General features: G+C 38.7%; 1 protein-coding gene across 4 annotated transcripts in view; it reads left to right on the plus strand.

The window, feature by feature from the left end:
* ehbp1 (EH domain binding protein 1) overlaps nucleotides 1-20,232 on the plus strand; it is a 157,100-nt gene that overhangs the window by 15,730 nt on the left and 121,138 nt on the right. For all 4 annotated transcript variants that reach the window (XM_035904844.2, XM_087850042.1, XM_087850041.1 and 1 more), the window contains 3 exons: nucleotides 4,798-4,855; nucleotides 4,956-5,051; nucleotides 10,366-10,419. In XM_035904844.2, the coding sequence (XP_035760737.2) occupies nucleotides 4,798-4,855; nucleotides 4,956-5,051; nucleotides 10,366-10,419 (208 nt within the window). The remainder of the gene's footprint in view (nucleotides 1-4,797; nucleotides 4,856-4,955; nucleotides 5,052-10,365; nucleotides 10,420-20,232) is intronic.

Below are 20,232 nucleotides of genomic sequence, written 5' to 3' on the forward strand. Positions count from 1 at the left end.
TCTCCAGTGGATTTCTTGTACTATGAGCAAACTCCAACTCAATTGTCTTTGACAGTTGGTGGAAGTGGTCCTTGTTCTGTCCTGGAGCCTTGGCGATCTCAGCGTTAGCAGTACATGAACCAGTTGTTTTTTTGCTTCAAATCTTTAGATCAGAATGAGGACTACCTTTCTCAGCTTCTCCTGTCTCTAGTCTTTTGCCCATCTCCGCTCTCTCATTATGAAATGTTTTAGGTATGGAGTACTTTTGTGAGGGAGGCCGGAAAAGGCGCTCCATATTTCCCAGACCTCCTTGTGGGAGTGTTTCTCTGCTTTCAGGATGGAGATCCTGGTAGTCTGTTTTTAGAGAAGTCCTGAATCCTACTGCCCTTTATGTGGCTGGCCCAGACTCCTTCCACTTTTTTGTGTCTTTTACTATTTTATTCTGAGGTTACTGTGGTGCAGGAAGTAGAACAACTGTTCTTGTTGTTTGATGCTATTTAAACAAATTGGATTCAATTTGATAGAGCAGCTTATCTGCTAATGGGAAAGTAAGTGGTTTGACCTGTGGCTCCTCTAGTCTGTGTGTTGGGCAGGATGTTCAACCCCAAATTGCCAATAGAATAGAATAGAACAGAGCTTGTTGTGTAGGATTGCTTTGAGTGGGCACTATATAAACACCAATCCATTTGCTGTGGTATCAGTTCTTTGACTGGTGCTCCAGATCTTTAGTTTATTTTATCTTTCTTTAAATGGAAATCTTTGTTGGTAAAATAAATCTATGTCAAATAAATGTATTATCCTCTTTCTATGTTGTGGTCACATTGAGTTTGCTTGTGGTTTTCTTGGATATTCGGGATATTCAGAGACGACAGAGTCCAACCCAAGACTGGAGGGGGTGAGGGTACTTGATTAACATGAACTGAAATTTTAAAATAAAAGCGATGGGATTCCTACTGAGTAAATTAATTGGAGGGGCTGATTTTTCTCCTGAATAAATATGAAAAATGTAAAAACTGAGATTCTGGGTCCATCCAATTCTCAGGAGAAGGCACGGTTTGGTCCAGGAGTGGAAGGTGTATCACAGGCGCATTGTACATATTTCAGGATGTCAGTGGGGGAGGTTGAGTTCTTGGCAGAATTGGGAACATATCTGAGGAGGCAGAGAAATCATTTCAGACATTTATCAGGAGCAGCATCTAGCAGTATGAATGTAGTAAAATACTATTATTTTACTGTTTCCATGTCATTATATATTCAGTAACGGCACACAATTTGAGTTACGAGTGCAATTGTTGCCAAATGCTAGTTGGTCAGGTCTTATTTGGATTATAAAATACTTGTTTCAAAAAAATAAGTACTGCAAATTCATCCAGTGAAATTATGCGGTTGACGTGATCAGCTGCAGTAAGAGTAGGTGAGTCTAAAAAAATGTTTTTAAAGCAAAAAAATATTTGCACGGAATTTAGGCATCCAGTTTGTGAAGGTCTTAACATTCAGAAGGGTAGTGGTCATGCCCAAGTATGAGACAAAACGCTCCTAGGGTTTGGACTTCATAATAATTTGTTTCAAATTTATTTTGTGTTTTGCTGTATGTATTTGTGTGGGTATCACTTGTCTATTTAACCAATTTCTGTTCTACTGCTGCTTATTTTGGCCAGAGCACTCTTGGCTTAATTCTAATCTGTGTACTGTGCTGTATCCTATTGGTGTCTTTTCTGGATGCCACTTTGCAAAGTTCTTACATGAAGAGAAAGCAGAACCAACTAAACGTATACAATAAAATTATAAAACATCTAAACTAAACTTCAAATCTAGGGTAAACATAAGGCTGTAATCTAGCTGTGAACTCTACTAGTGAACTCTTGGTATGACTGAGAGCTGATGAATGTCACTTTAATAGTTTTTCCTCAGGCCTTTTTGTGGCCGTCTTCATCTCATTTGTGTTTTTGTGTTGTGACATTCCCCTCTGATGGCTCATTGATTAATGTTACACACAGAATGAAGCCTTGAAGTTGTAGCTGAACACAACTAAAAAAGGGCGTTGAAATAATTTAGCCTGCAGACAAATGGTTTAAATTTTTCTCATAGCTCAACAAATACTGTACAAAGGAGACAAAGGGAGGGTGATATTTGTGTGTCTCTGCCTTCTCTCTGATATGGCATCTGTTGTTGGACAATAGCTCCTCTATGTGTGGCCTCTCCTCAAGGCTGAAATTGTTATGTCATTTTTCTTCTCCCCTCTCCTCTTGTCTCTTTTCACTCTTTCCCTCTTTTCTCTTGTCTTTTTTCTCTCTGTAACACTGTCTGTCATTCTTTTCCTTTGTTATTGTTCTCTTAAAAATCTTATACATAAAGGCTGGTGCATGCATAAATCTAGTGTTTAACATCAAGTACTTTACACTAAAATATTGCAGATACAGAACTTCATGATGCAGATCTGGATTTTAATATCAATCTGCATGAAGAGGCTTAGTGTTTCATTCTGAATTTTAACTTTAAAATGTGCTGCTTCATTATTCAGGTCTTAGTCACGCCGACTGGTAGGCGAACCACCCTGACAGTTGGAGACTGTTACTGGAAATTGCTTTCGATTTGTTGGTGAAATTATTGGTCACATTGTTAATACTTTAGTTGCTAGCACATTGCTGCAGTCGCCTGTAGTTTGCATAGAAGCTGACATAGATGCTGACTTGCCTGCTCACTCACCAACTGGTCAATGCAAATGCAAACAGGAAACAGAGAACATTTGCCTTCAAAGTAAAAGTTCTGTCTTATCGCTGAATCTAGTATATACAGTGCTTAATAGATGTGCTAGACCACTGCCAAATTATAGTTACTGTATTTTTTTTCTCATAACAGTTTGTTAAGGACTGTATCAGAATACAAATGTTTTACTTTCAGTTTGTTGCACTTGCTCCCCTCTCTCTAATGAGACTGGCTTGTTTGTTGTACACAACACGGACACTCTGTACACCGTTATCTATAGGTTTTAACTGTGTACTGTCAGCAGAAAATGGCATGAAAATGTTATTTGTCTTACTCTTTCTCATGTTTGTGTTGTTGTTGTTGAGTCTTAAGCTTAGCTGCTGTCACGATGAAGAGCAAAGTCATAAAATAGACCAATTAATTGCAATGAAACAGTGTTAAAACAGTACAAACTGTCCACTACAGGAAAAGTCTGTTCTTCACATGCTCAATTTTTTTATCTAGATATTTTTTTGGCACTACTTCTCCTCCGTGGTGAACTCTGCTGTTTCTGCGTTTCCTAAAATCCATCAGAATGATTTCCAGTCTTTCTCACAGTGAGGGATGAAAATTGTTGATTTAACACTGGTATTATGTCATTACCCATTATCAACAGATACCAAAAGCTAATGTATTAGTGTGATATTGGAAGTAGGAAAATCTGGATTAGTGCATCTGTAACTGATGGCAATATTAATATGATGTAGCTTCTTGCTTTTTAGTCACTCACAGAGCTTATAAAGTTATTTTGATGAATACACGGAGTAGTTTACCCCTTTCTTCGTGATTGTGCAAAACCAGAAGTCTGCATTAGCTACAGACTGCTATCCATGAAGCTGGAGAGGTTCACAGCATGAAGTGGAGGCTTGCCCATGAGAGAGAGTGAGAGAGATGCTTAAGCATGACTAAAAGCCAAAGTATGCCTCAGCAGTTAACACATGAACCGCAGCACCATCAGCTGCATTTCAGAATGCACTTAGATGCCTAATCTGAACTACAGCCACTCCTCTTCTGCTTATGAACACCCTGCATTGTCTTGATGCTGTTTAAAAAATTGTATTGGTTTGTTCCTTCAACTGCTGCCTGTCATCTCATTTGTCAGTTTAAAAAAAAAAAAGTTATGCAGCAGTACTTAAAATCTATTTTTTAAAATAAGGAATTACATCAGGTCACAAAAACTTTTTTTGTTGGACTGCAACTTCAATTGATGATGTAAAATAAGTAAATATTTCTTCTAAAATAATCGAACATGGACGTTCTTGGTCTGTGGGAGGCGGATTTGAACCCAGAACCTTCATGCTGTGAGGCAACAGTGCTAACCACCACAGCACTGCCTTGTCATGTGACTGAACTTAGCATGGCAGTTTGTAAAATGGTCACAATCTCTAATCTACTGATTTTAATTTCTGGGCATGAATGTTACATTTTTACATTTTTATTTTTTATTTTTTAATGTTCCTGATAACAATGTTTGCTTTGTCTGTTCACATATGTACTAAATCATGTTCATGTACAACAAAAAAAAGGCTTTTTCGTGACTGTTTTTCTGGTGAATTTGGGATGAAAGATGTGCTGCTGGCATCCCAGGTGTGAAACCTCTCCAAATTGCTTCCTCCATGCTCTGTTAGCTCTGCCACTAACAGCTCGTGCACTGATCTCAGTGGTTATTACACCTTACAGCTGATTCCATCCTGGACTGGGTCAGATTATCCTAACTCTCAGACCCCTTGCTGTTTTTCGTTTTTTTGTTTGTTTGTTTTTTCTCCTGTTAGACTAAACTCGTGCTTGTATGTGTATACTCTGTATTTCTGCAAGTGTGCATCCTGTTGTTTGTGCTGCAGTCTGCAGGGACAAAGCTGGGGTTTAGTTGTCTCATCATGATTTATTCATGCTGTGAGACTATGCAGGTATTTGTATGTGTGTGCAGAGCAGAGGGCTTATCAGGGTTTTAAACTTGAAACAATAAAATACAATCTAGTTTAGACTGACAGTAATTATATGTTGAAGTGTAGCACAGAAGTGGATGGATTGGCCTTTTTTACATTAATCTTTCTTTCCTCTCTCTTCTCACAGGCAACCAGACAAACTGGTGGTAGTTTGGACGCGTAGAAGTCGACGGAAATCCTCCAAGGTTGGTATTGGATTAGATGCATTTTTAGTTTAAGAAAGTTTTCAATTTCCACTTATTTCCAAATGTAATTTTTTTCATCATCCATCCTTCTGTCCTGCAGTCTCACAGCTGGCAGCCTGGCATCAAAAACCCCTACAGAGGAGTCGTGGTGTGGCCTGTACCAGAAAACATTGAGATCACGGTCACTCTTTTTAAGGTAACCTGCTGCTCTATTATCTGTGTAAAACAGGCCTTTAAGGAAACTCTAGCCCTAATTTTTCAGACTTTTCTGGGAAAATGTTAGGCTAAACATTTAGTATATACATTTAGTTGGAAGCACACTTATTTAGTCCCCTCATCAAACTAATCCTAATAGCAAAATGTGAACTTTTCCAGTTGATTTCAATACCAAAAGCACACACAGACGGTTTAAATTGCTCAACACAGCTAATATTTTTCTAAATTTAACATAAAATGCTAATTTTCCTGACTTTTGCCTACAATTCCTTAATGACATCTTTCACAAGATCACAAATTTACAAATCAATTGTTGTACAAACAATTTCTAACTTCCAGAGTTCAGGTTTTTCTGTTAAAGCCATAAACCCATCAGGCTTAGAGCTTAAGAGAAGAAAACATTACCTTTCATAAAAGAAGGCAGTCTGGAGGAGGAAGAATGATGCCATCTACAGTGAATCGTGGTGGTGACTCTGTGATGCTCTGAGGCAGTTTTGCTTCCTTGGTTAATAGAAATCTAGAGTGTGTAGCATGAAATTGTCATCATGCTACTAAAGTGCTAAAGACACAGGGGCTGAAGGATTCAGTCAAAGCATCATGTTTGGTTGAATTTGGTAATTAAATATTAGTTTAATAAAATGTTCGATCACACTTGTGTAATATGATCTTTATAAATGGCTTATGCCAAAAATTCTGCTTCTACTGTACACTTAAACGGGTATCTGTCACCTTGTCTGACTTACTTTAACATACTGGCCTTTTTGCTGACAGGTCAGCTCAGAGCTCAGTATCTTACCTGCCTTAACCATAACTCCTACCACGAATACCTACCATAATTGTCTTGCTTTGTGAAGTGGTGGTGGTGGCTTTTAACAATTTGGTTACTAAATACATGAAAATCTAGTCAATCCCAAGGCACTTGACACAAAAACCCTCAAATAGAGTAAAGACTTCATCTCCAGACATCTGTAAAAACAAACCGTTATGTCTGCTTTCGTGTGTACTGGCTCAGTTTTTTGAAGTCTGTGGTTGTTGAGCGTAACTGTACTATTAGTGCCTCTCTTTTTTTAGGACCACTTCCACTTCCTGTCTCAGAGGAAGTAATAAAGCTGTTTTGGTAATGAGACAAAATGCAAAACCATTGAAGGCACCATTCAACCATTAAGTTGGATGGAGCTCAAATCAAACGGCAATAGAATGCAGTCTGTAAGCCTGCTGCCCTCGTAGAAAGGTTTTTGTTCATTCTGGATAATAAAAATAAAGAAACTCTGAAACATCATCCTAGTTTACACGAACACAGCCAGGAGCATGTCATAAATCAGGGTGTTTAATAATACAGTCTGTAAACCATGATTGGACAATGAAAGCATCTAATGCTGTGCAAAGAAGGTCGGCATAACTTTTCACTATTTGGTCCTCGAGTCGTTGATGGGAGTCGCAGTGTAAATCATTTTCAAGAATGTTTGACTTTATTATTTTGGTATTTTAATCCAAGAAGGTTGAATCGTTGTCACTTTGACACCATTCTTACTAAAAAAGACACCAGACAAGGTTTTGGATGTTGCATGAATATTTAAAAAAATTTGATTGATTAATTGATCATTTATTTTGTGCATATGTGTACATATATACAAGATGGAGCATATATAGAGGAAGGAAAATATTGTCTTCTAGTACAACAGGTGCTTGAAAATTAGTGGGAAGAAGTGGTACTTATAGGTCCCCCATAGATGAACAATTAAACAAAATTTCCTGTCTGTCGACAAGAAAAAGATTTTCCAGTGGATTAACAATACATTTCATATTTTTTAATTAAATTGTCAGACTCAGAGTAATGAGCTGCCAATAATGTTTTATCTAACAATACAGATTTATTTCTTTAAGAGGAAAGTAAAGTAGCTGTGCTGAGAGGTTTATATGATTTACTAAAGCAGCCTTTCTTTATAATGTTGAAAAACTGAGACTTAAAGATGAAATGGTGCTCATTTTCCTTAAGACAGCTCAGGCTGATTGTCATCCATTTTATAAATGGATAGTGCATTAAATGAGAACATTTTTATGCTGTATTTCAACTGCTTTACACTGAGTGAAAGGGAAACGTTGTGAAAACCCTTTGAAAATGCATTAACACCCTAATCTGCAGTAGTTATATTACTGGCAAATACTTTCCTGGTCAATTGCAGGTCAAAAGCTGCATGCAGAGTTGCTCTGGTAACCTTGCTTAGTTACAGAAATAATTAATTGATGTTGTATAACAATAAAATATGAGCCTAGTTTCAATTATTATATTTCTGGTGGTACCTGTCAGCAGGGACATTCAGTCCTCTGCTTGGATAGTCGTGCACATCCCAAGCCTACAGTTCTGTAGATTTGAGAGTTTTAAGACCTGTTCAGGTGTAAGACCTCTCTGGTCCTATAACGACTAAATGTTATCAAGGGCTTTTAACGTTACCTGGGTCATTTTACCTGTGTTATAGGAAACTGCACCAGTTTTTACACATTAAATGTTTTTTAAATGAGACTAGGTTTGTGCCTTGATTTACAGTACTCTTGAATTGCCCAAGTGTAACACTTGGCAAATCAAGTATCTAATAACTTACACTTCAGATTTTTTTTCTGAATTGTGGTAACTGAAAGCGAGGAGAAGCGTAACCATGATTTTACGATCCTGTCAAAGTGTTTTCTGGCCTTAAGCTAGCTGAACTAGCTGAGCCCTGCATTATTGTAGCATCAGGGGGATGTACACTACCAGACAGCCTTAGCTGAACTTTGTATATAGTAAAAAAAAATCATGAGATTAAATATTAACTGAAGTAAGCAGTGCTCTGGCTGCTCATTATGCAGACAGATCAATCCTAACAGAGATAATGTGCATAATAAAAGTGGGCAGTTATTGTTTTTACCCTATTGAGTTTTAAATTAGCTGGATTTGACTTGTGACATTTTATTTTTTAAATTTTATTTCAAAGTATCTGAAAATGAATCTCACTGAGAGTACCACAAGAGTTGTTTGGTTATGAATTATTGGAAAGGACAAGCATTTTCCTGTTCATATTTTAAAATATTTAACAAAATTTTAAAATCCTTGTCACTAATGTTGGAACTTGTTAATGAAAACAATATGTCACAGAAGAAGGTGCATGCTGCGTGTGATCTGCAGCTTCTGTTTACCAGCAGCACGAAAACAGCTGATAACGCTTCACTCTGCTGGTGCTTAAAAGCATGTGGGATGTGAAATAACAGAAAGTTTACAGTTTGGGAGGGGGGGTGTATGTGAGAAAGCTGTGTTATTTTCTGTGTTTGTGTGTGGGCGTTGTCTGATTGTTACACTAGACTGCAGGAATATTGATTTCTGGGAGTGTGTCCTGAGCTCAGCCAGACAAAAAGGCAATCAGAGCTCGTGTATTACACGCCGAGGCTGCAACAAACAGCAGACTGTAGATTTGTGTTTGTCCTCACTAGAGAAACTCCTCCTCTACCTTTTAAATGAAGTCTGGTTGAAAACCTGTCCTCCTATGTTTGTTGGGTGGATCAGCTTTAAAGCTTTTATATCACTATTAGGGCTGGGCTATATCATACTGTTCACAGTAATACCGGTGTAATTTTGGGCAACGATAGGAAAATGACATATCGCGATAGAATATGGGTAAAATGCGCATGCACAGTGCCTTTGTTTACATACGCACATGGCTGCGACGCAGAATGAGAAGAGCGAAAGTGGATTGTTAAATGAAACAGATGAACCAGAATTGGTTTCTAAAAATGCTGCAACTTCAGTGGTGTGGAACTGGTTTAGCTTCGTCCGTCAGATACACAACAAAGCACTATTTTTGGTAGAGCATGCTAGCGGGCCGTCGTTATTACCGTTATTATACGGCACACTTAAAATCAATCCTTTAATTTTTCTGAAAATCGACAGTGCCCTTTATAATCCCGTGTGCCTTATGTATGAATTCTGGTTGTGTTTACTGACCTCAAAACGATTTTATGTGGTACACGGTGCTTGAAAATCTGTCAAATGTTTTAGTACGACTTTGCTAAGCTACGAACCCGCACCGCTTGATGGATTGTCGGAGCATTACGGCTATTGTAGTCAGGAGCCTCGCGGAGTGATACGTACTGTGCTTCAACATAATATTACAGTATTGTGTGTGTATAACCTCTTTTTAAGTTTTGTGGATATTATACATGGTTATGCTGAGGATATGTTGGCCAATTTCCACTGGAAATGCCTTTTGGTTAAACTGTCAGCAAGGAATTTGCACTGTTACATTTTTATATAACTTTAATGCACATAAAAAAACAGCTGCTTTTTTAAGTGAAAATACATTGATGGGGTTTTTTGCACTAATAAAGTTGTGGACTTGTAAAGTATTTTGTCTAGTGTCAATTATATCGTCAGATATATTGTTATCGCAAATTTTCAAATGTATATTGTGATAAATATTTTTGGTCATATCGCCCTGCTCTAATCACTATTATTATTTAAATCTGGCCATTGTTTGCATTAATACTTTAGTAAAGGTGTAGAGACTAAACCTGAGCTGTGCCCCATAAATCATAAGTGTGTTTTTAGTCTGGGGCTTGCCCCCTGGTATTGACGTATGTCAGCTGACCATCCTTGAAACGCCCATTGCAACCAGGGTTTAATGCATCTCTGAAATCTGACCTATCAAATCACCTGTTCTGCAATTTGACTCCCACAGTCCAAATACTGGCATAATATATGTGCAGATGCTTTAGCACCTGAAGTGATTGTACTGGTTTAACCTGCATCCAACCATCTGGTTTCAATTGGCCCAGTTTTTAGTGTTTACCACTTGACATGCAGCTGTGCTTTCTCTCTTTGTAGTGTGTCCAGCTCTGTCTTGCGTTTGTGTGTACTGTGCATGTGCTTAAGAGAGTACTGTAGGGCAGTGAAGGTCACCCACCGCAGCACAGTAAGGCCGGGCTGCTTCCTGCCTCTGTTGCTGTCTCTTTTCATTATGTTGATCTTAAACAGGCAGGAAGATGGGAAGAGAGGCAACACGGAGATGCTTAAAGTACACAGAAATTTTCTGCATTTTAATGTTTCCATCTGTGGATTCAGTAGCTCAACCTCGTGTAATTGAAAGTCACCTCAGTAATGCAAACAATTTATTAGGGGAAATGGAACATAAAAACTGGGTCATGAGGTGAATAGAGATGATAGTGGGTTGGAAGCTGTTGAGCTCACTCACAATTTTCTGTGTCTGTTGGCACACGGCCAAAGTGAAAATGAGAATTTAATTAAATAACTGTTGTCTTGTTTGTAGGACCCCCACGCAGAGGAGTTTGAGGACAAAGAATGGACGTTTGTCATTGAAAATGTGAGTACTAAATGTACACATGCTTCTTCATTAACATGGTTAACGATGCTTTTGTTGTTGTTACATATTCATATTTTCTGTCTAACCTGATGGTTGGAAAGGAGCGCAGCCTATAATTGTGTGAAGTGCTCAAACTCATCTGAAATGGCATATAGAGTAACTTGGGGATTAGATGTTAAACAAGACAGGGATGATTTACCAGCTTTCAGTATTCTCAGGAGTCTTCTAGGGGCACGGTCTTTGCATTTCATGTGCAGATTGTGCCACCATGTGGTCAGTTTATGTCATTACATACTCTGAGTACCTTGGATTAAATGACTTGAATAATATTCATGTACATGTTTTACAAGGATATATTTGTTTTTATTGTAGTAACAGACTGCTTTTCTCAAGTAATAGCAGAGTACTTTTTACACTTGTCTTTTTGACGCCACAAACCATGTGCATGTAAAATACATGTGCTTGTAAAATTCAATTGTTACTTTATTAACGCAAATGTTTTTAGGAGTTCCCATCAATTTATATTACAGCAACTGCTTTTCCGTAATGTGCTCATGCCATGTTAGTCAGACTGCTGTATAAGTCAGCAGAAACAAGTGAAAACTAAAACTTTATCCAAGGAAGGACAGTTGCTTGCTCTCTAGTAGTCATGCTTGGGCTGTCATGGAAAATTGACTGAGGCGAGAAAGTGATAGTGGGGAAGCCTTTTTTCTTTAGGTGACACAGCTTCAGATATTGTGCACCATATTCACTGTCCCATGACAGTGGAAAAATAAAAGCCCTCTTCACGGAACGATACTTTATTCAGCCTCTTTCCATTTCCACAGTCACAACTGAGTTGTTTCAAACATTAAAATTTAACCAGCCAGTGAGTCAAAAACAGCATCATTGTTAACCTGTAACCTTTTAAAATGTTACATTTAAGCTCTGTTAGACCTACCATTTTCATTACATACTTTTATTTAAGGATATGCATTTACACTTTAAGTGATATGGTTTTGCTCTGCCTAGATTGTTGCACCAACTAATTCATATAGCCAAAAAAAGAAAGAAACTGTAAACTGCTGAGTGTGGTTTGGCAGACACAATTTTTTGAAAAAAGCCTCAAAAAACAAGTTTCAGTTAAAAAACTAAAACAAAAATTGGCAAGAAGAACCAAAACATAATAAAATAACATGGATGGAGAGAATTTTAGAGGTTTGTGAGAGCAGGAAGAAACTCAGACAGCAAAGTAGAGAATTGAAGCAAACTGGTGAAGAGAAGTGGAGTTGGCCAGGGAGAACTGGAAACTTTTATTTGCTTTTTTTCATGGTAACTTGTGGCGGGTTTGTGACGTGGTGTCCCTCAATCTTGCACACATGTTGAACTAATTGAATCTGCATTTTTCAATTCAGTTCAGTCTTATTTATATAGTGCCAAATTACAACAGGAGTTGTCTCAGGGAACTTTATATTGTAAGGTAAATGATACAGAAAGAAAACCCCTACAATCATATGACCCATTATGAGCAAGCGCATTGGCAACCGTGGGAAGGAAAACATCCAGGTGTTCCTCCAGGAAAACCTTCCTTTTAACAGGAAAAACCTCCAGCAGAAGCAGGATCAGTGAGGGACAGCCAGAGATTAATAATAACTAATGATTAAATGCAGAGTGGTGTATAAACACAGAGGAGAGCACCCAGTGCATCATGGGAAGCGCCCAGCAGCCTAGACCTATTGTGTCATAACTAAGGGAGGATTCAGGGTCACCTGATCCAGCCCTAGGATCAGGTGGAGATAGGAGAAGAATATGCTCCCTTTTTCTAGCATTTTTAGTTAAAACTGACAGCTTTTCAGCTTTTTGGGACATCCTGATTAAAAACAAATGACAGAAGTTCAGCCTAAAAGTAATAAATGCGTCAAACTATTAAATAGAAAGTATTGTCTTTGTTTTCTTACCATCTTATTGTAGAGTCATCCCAAGTATTCACAAACTTTATTAGTAGTGCAAGCTAATGTAAATGTGACAATAAAAAGATTCTGTCACTGAAATAGGCCTGCTCTGCTACTGGAACTGTTGTCCCACATTATGGCTAAAGCTCAGCACTAATTCTGGTTCAAGGTACACATAAGGGGAAACTTTCAGGGCAGGCGCCACCCTGTGGTTAGTTAATCAACTGTTGCTTTTCTCATAATTAAATGAAACCCCAGAACATAGTAGTAAGCACCATTTCACCTCAGTGTGTAGACCGGCAAGTAGTTTTAAAATGTAGACATGCATAAAAATCAGGTCCTCTATTGCACTGTGGCCTTTTTTTACTCATAGGCATTAAATCCTTCCAATTAATTAATTCAATTTAGAAAAACAAAGCAGAATTCACCATCTTTGTCCTCATAAGGTATCGCTCCACCAAAGGAAAACCACCAGGACTGTGGAGAAAGCATTTTCACTGTTTTTTTTTTTGTTTTTTTTAATTTTTTTATCTAGGGTTAAAAACTAGAAGATAAAAACCCGCACACTTCCAAAATCAACCAGGAATCTCATGAAAAAAATCACTTTAAAACAGGGATGTCAAATTCATTTCACATTATGGGCCACATACAGTACAGCTGGGCAATATGTAAGCATTTTTCCGACCGACATTCATCAGTCCAATAAATGATGATAGGCGATGTATTCGTGGAGGTGACTTTTTGATGGGCGGAGCAATACATACATGCACAGATTGCGCTTTTAGAACACAGAATAAGTCCAAACATGGAGGACCTATTTGCCAAAAGAAAATACAAAGTCGCCAATGGGGGATTTCTTTTGCTTTAAACCGAAGGAAAGAGGTAAACCTGAGGATGTAACCCAAGGGATGTGCTGCCTGTCCAGACGTATAGTGCCAGCAAAGGACTCACGCAACTAACTTGAATGAGCAAATACGTGTCCACCATCCCACTGAGTATGCCAGGCTTTCACCAGCGTCTGCAGCTCCATCAACAAGCTCTGGAAAAGCTTTTCACCAGCAGCATAACATGGAAAGGACAGCCCCTGGTGGACACAGTGCACAGTGAGACTGATAAACAGTGGAACGGCCTGTAAACACGGTTATAGTGGAAAAAAGAAGCCAGTTTCTCTTTGTTTCCCTCCCCAAAATTGTGTTTTTGTTTGTTTTGTTTTTTTTAATTTAAATAAAATGTTTTTGTTTGTTTTAACATAGGCTACCGCTTTTCTTTCACTATGTTATGAGTTTGAGTAAATGAATCGCTGCTACATTTGGGCGCACACTCGAGAAGACCTCCTGACCTCCTCTTTGAAGACCTCCTCCTCCTGGAAGAGGGTAACGTTAAAATAGCCCTTTAAAAAAAAAAATTAAAATCCTGTTGACTGATTCTCTTAGCTTCAACCAACATTATTAGCAAACTTACTCATGGGCAAATAAATAGGTAAATAAATCGCTCTTGTAAAAGCGACCAGTGAAAAGTTCAACATTCGTCCAACTGCCCAACTGTAACATACAGCCCACTTTGATTTGTGTGCTGGACTGAAATTTCAAGAATATGCCTCTGGTTAATCAAATGATAAAGAAAACTTTGCCTGGAGTTGTCTATACCTGTACTACTTTTTTATTTTTATTTTTTTCCCAGTAAAACCAAGCAGGTTTTATGCAAATCCTGACATTCAATCATGTGACCAACGCCAACAATCACTAGGTGCTCTTTCTTCATTCGCTTATGTCCATCTTCTGCTCTTTTCATCTTTTTTCTGTTTTCACAGAACAAATCATTGCACACACAAAGAGCAGCTGTAGCCAAAAGCCCCCACTGTTTCTGCTCCACTGTTCAGCAAGTTTTTCTCCTTGTAAATTTCCACACAAAGCATGATAGGAAATGATATAAGAAGGAATCCAGTTGTAGTCATGCAACCAGTGACCCTAAAAGATCCCTAGTCTTTGCAGAATATATCAGTTTATCACTTAAACCTCTCACATATTGACTTTAGATGTGAGAAAGGTACCAAACTCAAGTCTTTTGTTTTTTGTTTTTAAGATTTTTTGATGAACAGTTGGTGTGAATACAATTATTTGAGGTTTTACTCAGGTACTTCTGTATGGTCACAGGTACATATACAGGTCCTTTAGTTAAAGGACAAGGATACTGCAATTTAATCAGGAGCTGTGAAAGTATTCAAATATTTCTGTTTGGAGCTTGGAATATTACCAGAGAAAGGTATTTCCTCTCTTATGCAAGCCTTTTTTTATCCTAACGAATGGTCAGCCTGCATTTCTACGTGCAGAAAAGTATATTATAGTAAAACAATTCAAAAGTTAGTTTTTTTTAATGGACTGTTTTGTTTGTTTGTTGTTTTTTAATTAGCAGATTTATTATGTGTGCTGTTATATTAAAGGGTTAGCTGTTTGAAGTAACAAATCAACAACAACAAAATTAACTGTACCAATTTTCTTTGTTGTAAAAAACAGCTGTTAGACTTCATGACACGAGTAAACACATCTTTAAGAAGTGCTCTCTTAAACCAACTTCCAAATATTCCAATGTGTGACTTTAGGGAGACATGCACTGTTAGTGACCAACAGGGATGGACACCGAGACTCTTCCACCCTGTTCTTAAAGAATGTGGGAAAATAGAGCTGGCAGAGAGCACAGAAACTGTCACTTTCTGTACTCGTCAAGCTCAAAGAAACGACGCTGCTCTACCTTTCTATCTTTGACAGAGAGTAGAGAAGACAAGCAGGTCAGCAGGTTTTCTCTAGGTAGAGCGTGGGAGAGCACAAGAAAGGAAAAAGCAAGAAAGGGAGAGAAAAAGACAAGTTGGTGGTTTGCCTGTGTCTCTGCATACCTGACTAATGATAGAAAGATCAAAGCCTGACAAAGTCTACTGACAGCAGGAATGGAGGGAGAGGAGGGAGAAGGCAACCTTACACCTTCACACACATGTGGAGGTATCCTGAGGCCGAGTTTCTCCTAACTATAAGCCTAAAAAAGATCCTTCAAACAAGTCCCTTAGAAATGATTTAGAAAAACTCTGAGCATCTATGAGGATGGAGATGCTGAAATTAGTTTTTTGGATCGGTGATTTCCCAACACGGTTGGAAAGGTCAGGCAGACCTTCTTTAGTGAGCTAGAGCCCAGAGAAGGGCATTCCTACATGTGTTTAAAGTATTGGGTGGTTGTTGTTGTTCCCTTTTTCCTCTCTTTTCCATGGTTCCTGACCCAATGCAGTGACTTCATTACAGAATGAGTCATTACTATATGTGAATGTAAATTTCTCACATTGGTTCAAGGACTTGGCTGGATTTTCTGAAGCTTTTTAATAATAACATATGGTATAAATGATAAAATTACAGAATTCTTTGCACTTATAAGTTAAGAAACTTTATTCTTAAATTGTTGAACTATTCTCTTATCCAGTCTATCACAGAGCGGTGAAGCCGTCACTGTTTCTTTACTTCAACAAGACTGAACTTGTCTGAGGAGCTCTTTTTAAACCCAATTATATTATTAAATATAACTCATAACTCACTCGGTACCGAAAAAAAGATGATTTATTCATAACACACGTGAAAAGACCCAGGAAAACCAAGTTAACGATAAAAACGATAAAAAAATAATGCTGAAAACCGATTTAAAAACCCTGAAAACCATACATTTCACACCTGAGCCTCAACTCTCGTGGCCCGGTACCAAACGACTCACGGACCAGTACCGAGGCCCGGGGGTTGGGGACCACTGCTTTAAATTATTACAAACCAATGTATCTCAGTTCTGTTGAGATCTTTATTTGCATTCATTGATGTACACCAGTGCTACTGATTTGCACCCATTGCTCCTTTAAAAAAAAGTGAATATTCTCACTGCTAATATTAGTCAGTGATTAAAAGAGAGAGAGACACAATAATTACACGATATGTGCAAGCAAAGGCAATGATTGATAAACCATGTTCAGTGTTTATTCTAATTTGAACATTCTCACCACAAGAGGGCAGTCCAGCCTAAGATGAGCAAACTCCTTTCAGGCATTCATGATTAAATTTGCTGGATAACCCGTTTTTGTCACCTGCATCTATGTTTGTCTTTAGATGTCTGTGCAGCCTTCACGTTTCTGTGTGTTTGTTTCAAAGCATGTGTGATGAAAAGTATAACCTTATCCAACATTATCCGTATTACATTCTAGGTTATTTTCATTCTGACTTTGCCTGCGTGTGCATGACTGTAAAGAGCACTCGCGTCCCCGTCCCCCCCCACCAGCCACCCACACCCTTCAGGTATCTGAGCTAATGTAAAGTAAAGGACACATGAATGAATGCAGTAGTGAGTGCTGCTCCGAAGAGGAGGAGTAACAGAAGAAGAGGAGAGGTGAGTTCTCCTGACCCCTCATCAGACGGCAGAGGAGAAAAGGGGAAGAATACTGCATTGTGCCCGAGCGCCGAAGATGATGAAATTCAAGATCCCCGCGCTCGGGCTTCGTCTTAATCTGGGGGCCCAACCTCGCGCTAGGCTAATCCCTCCCCGTCGAATTACTGGCCCTGGCTAGATTGTATTTTGTCATTGAAAATGGCAGTGTCAAACACTACCTTTTTCTCTCCTCTATTTGTTCGTCTGCCAAGGCGAATCGCATAATCAAAAGATGGAGAGAGAGGAAGAGCAAAGAGGAGAAAGCGATGGAGAAGGAGAGAGAGGGAAAGAGGCGGAAGGCTGAAAATGGCTACACAGTAGTATCTCTAAATTGCATGCTACCCTTGCCTTTCACCCTTTTTCAAACAGGCGCGTATTATCAAAAAGGTGGGCAAATTGAGAGTCAAAAGATTGGACGGCTATATTTGAAGGCATTGTGCTGACAGGCTCTTTGTGTGTGTGTGTGTGTGTGTGTGTGTGTGTGTGTGTGTGTGTGTGTCTGTGTTGGTGGTGGTAGTGGGGTTAATATGTGTATGTATGTCTGTGTGTATTCTCTCTGCGTTTGCATATCAGCCAAAGCTGGAGATGGGAGACCAACTTGCCTCATCTTCAAAGCTTTGTGGAGGGATTTAAATAACACACACACACACACACACACACACACACACACACACACACACACACACACACACACACACACACACACACACACACACACACACACACACACACACACACCATTGCATTTCATGTGAGAAGCTATCATGTCTGAATACATTGAATATACAGTGATACACACTCAAAGGCCCATCTTTCCTCCCTCCAACTCATACTTCACCTTTTTCACTCACATTACATCAATGTCACCCAGGCAGGAAGGCGCTTCCAAATCGGCACTCACAACGTTTGACAGCCTGTCTGCTGCACGTACACACATTTTAAATATCGAATTTGAAATTGACACTTTATGTACTCGCAGCTTTTTCCTGTCCTCCTTTTTTTAAATAGTTAAAATCTTTAAAATTTGACAGTAAGACTGATTATGTCTCTTATTACAGAAAAGGAAAAATATCTAATTTATAAGTGTGTAACAATTTTCAAACCAAGGCTATGGTTTCTAAGTCTAACCACAGTTATATTGATATCTTATGCTGTTTTCTGATCATGACCAATTAATGCGACAAACTGACTTTTAAAACACGATGCAGTTGTTTTATTTGTTATTATCACCTGACTGTTTAAAACCAAAGTGTTTCCAAACAGCTGAGTTGGTTTTACTGCTTTTCTTAATCTAAGTCTCTCCTCCTCTTATCTTGGCCTGACCTGAGTTTGGAGTTTTAAGGAAAGGCTAAATTAGATCTCGGTAAAGGAAAGACAAAATAAAATACACTATGCCCCCCCCCTAAAAAAAACAACCCTCAACAAAACAACCTGATATTGATTATCCTGCATTTAAAATTAATGGAGGGCATAATCGCATGGAAATTCAAATTTTGCTTAGTTGCATATCCCTAACTGAGACCAAAACCTGTGAGTTTCATCTAGTTTCATTAACCCATATCCATGTGATGCCTCTGTGGAGCTGTTATTGACTGGTTTAAGTATAGTAGTCTGATGAAAGCTGCATTTTTAAATATTATTATACTGTAGCAAAGGAACTGGTAATGCATCACAATAATGGAGTTTATTTTTAGTTCATCAATACAGTCTCAGTCAAGTGATTAGGCCAATGGTAAAAATCTTTTTTTTTTAATTTATTTTTTAAATATTATTATGATGTATCCTTTCTGAAGGAAAACTAAGCCACGAACCAAAACCGTAGCTCAAAGACCGACACATGATCCTGATCATAAAACTGTGGCACAAATCGAAACTAGCCCAGAAGTTGACACCTGAACTTGGCCCAAAAACAAGACAGGAGCTGAAACTGTAGGCTAAAAGCTGTGATGTGAATCTGGCCAAATAATGAAACATGCTGAAAATGTGTCCCAGAAACCGAGATATGATTCCGACCCAAAAAAAGAAGCATGAAACAAAACCGTAGCTAAAAAAATCGAGATTTGAACAAAACCAAAACAAGCTGAAATCTGAAACAGAAACTAAAAGTATAGTACAAAAAGCATGATGTTAAATGCCTCCTAAAGCTAAATTTTTAGCCCAAAAAGCGAGGCGTGACGCGAAATTGGTAGACCAAAATCTGAGCCAATAGCTGAAACTGTGGCCTAAAAAACCGAGATGAGAGCTGAAATGCTAACCTCAAAAACTGAGGTATGAACACAGACATAAATCAAACTGTGGTATGAAATACTTCTGATGTAGTGTTTTTACATTAATTTAACTTAAATGCATTGAGTCCATATCCGTATTTGATTTGTATGCTGTGTATATGATGGGATTTTCACCAATGGTTTACGATCACGTTTCACCTCTTTTGATCACATTCTTGTTGCGTCCTTCTCCATCTCTTTTTGTCCCCTTCATTCTGTGTTTTCTCTCTAAGGTGAAGTCCTGGCTATTGTGGACCACATCCAACTCCATTAAGGGCCTTTCCACGCCACATATGCCCACTCACACAGTAACACAGTCACATACTGACACACACAGTTCGGAAGAAAAACCCCCAAAAAAACATGACGTACACACACAAATGTACCTCCATCACCTTTATACACACACACAAAGACACGCACACAAATGTACCTTCATCACTTTTACACACACACACACACACACACACACACACACACACACACACACACACACACACACACACACACACACACACACACACACACCCTCTCTGTATTGTACACGTAGCCATGGTGTGTATACTGCTCTCCCCCCTCCCCTGTCTCTGTCTGGAACACATTACGTAGGCCAGTGGCTTGTGAGCGCTGACTGGGCCTCGGGGAAGAAAAACACAATTATTTCAGCCCTCGGCTATTCATGCAAAGGTGACAAAAGCTGGTATGAAGTATGAAATCCCAAAAGTTTCTCCCGTGCCGCGGCCGACAAATTGGGATTAATTTGCGCTTGTGTGCACGCGTGTGTCTCCAAAGTTTTCACCTTTGCTCATTTCCCATTTCTTAAATAGTTTGGAGAACTCAAAAGGCCTAATTTATTGTGTCAGAAAGAAGAGCGTGTGCATTCGCTTGGGTTGTTTGTGTGTGAACGCAATGCTAATTTTAAATAATATATGCTTTATAGTTCAAAGATTGAGGCATGTAAATAATTTCCTGTGCGTTTGTGTGTGTGAGATTGTAAGAAGGCGGGAGGTTCCTAGTATGGGATCACACATTCACACATGCTTTCCAAATTAATTTTATCTAATTAATTGCCGTGTGGAGAGAGGACAGATGCTTGTGATTACCCCCCACTTCCAGACTCCTCCCTGGGCGCACTCACACACACACAGACACACAACTGTTACCACCCT

The sequence above is a fragment of the Neolamprologus brichardi genome, chromosome 13 (assembly GCF_056152115.1).
Source record: "Neolamprologus brichardi isolate AB-2024 chromosome 13, ASM5615211v1, whole genome shotgun sequence".
NCBI classification, from domain to species: domain Eukaryota; kingdom Metazoa; phylum Chordata; class Actinopteri; order Cichliformes; family Cichlidae; genus Neolamprologus; species Neolamprologus brichardi.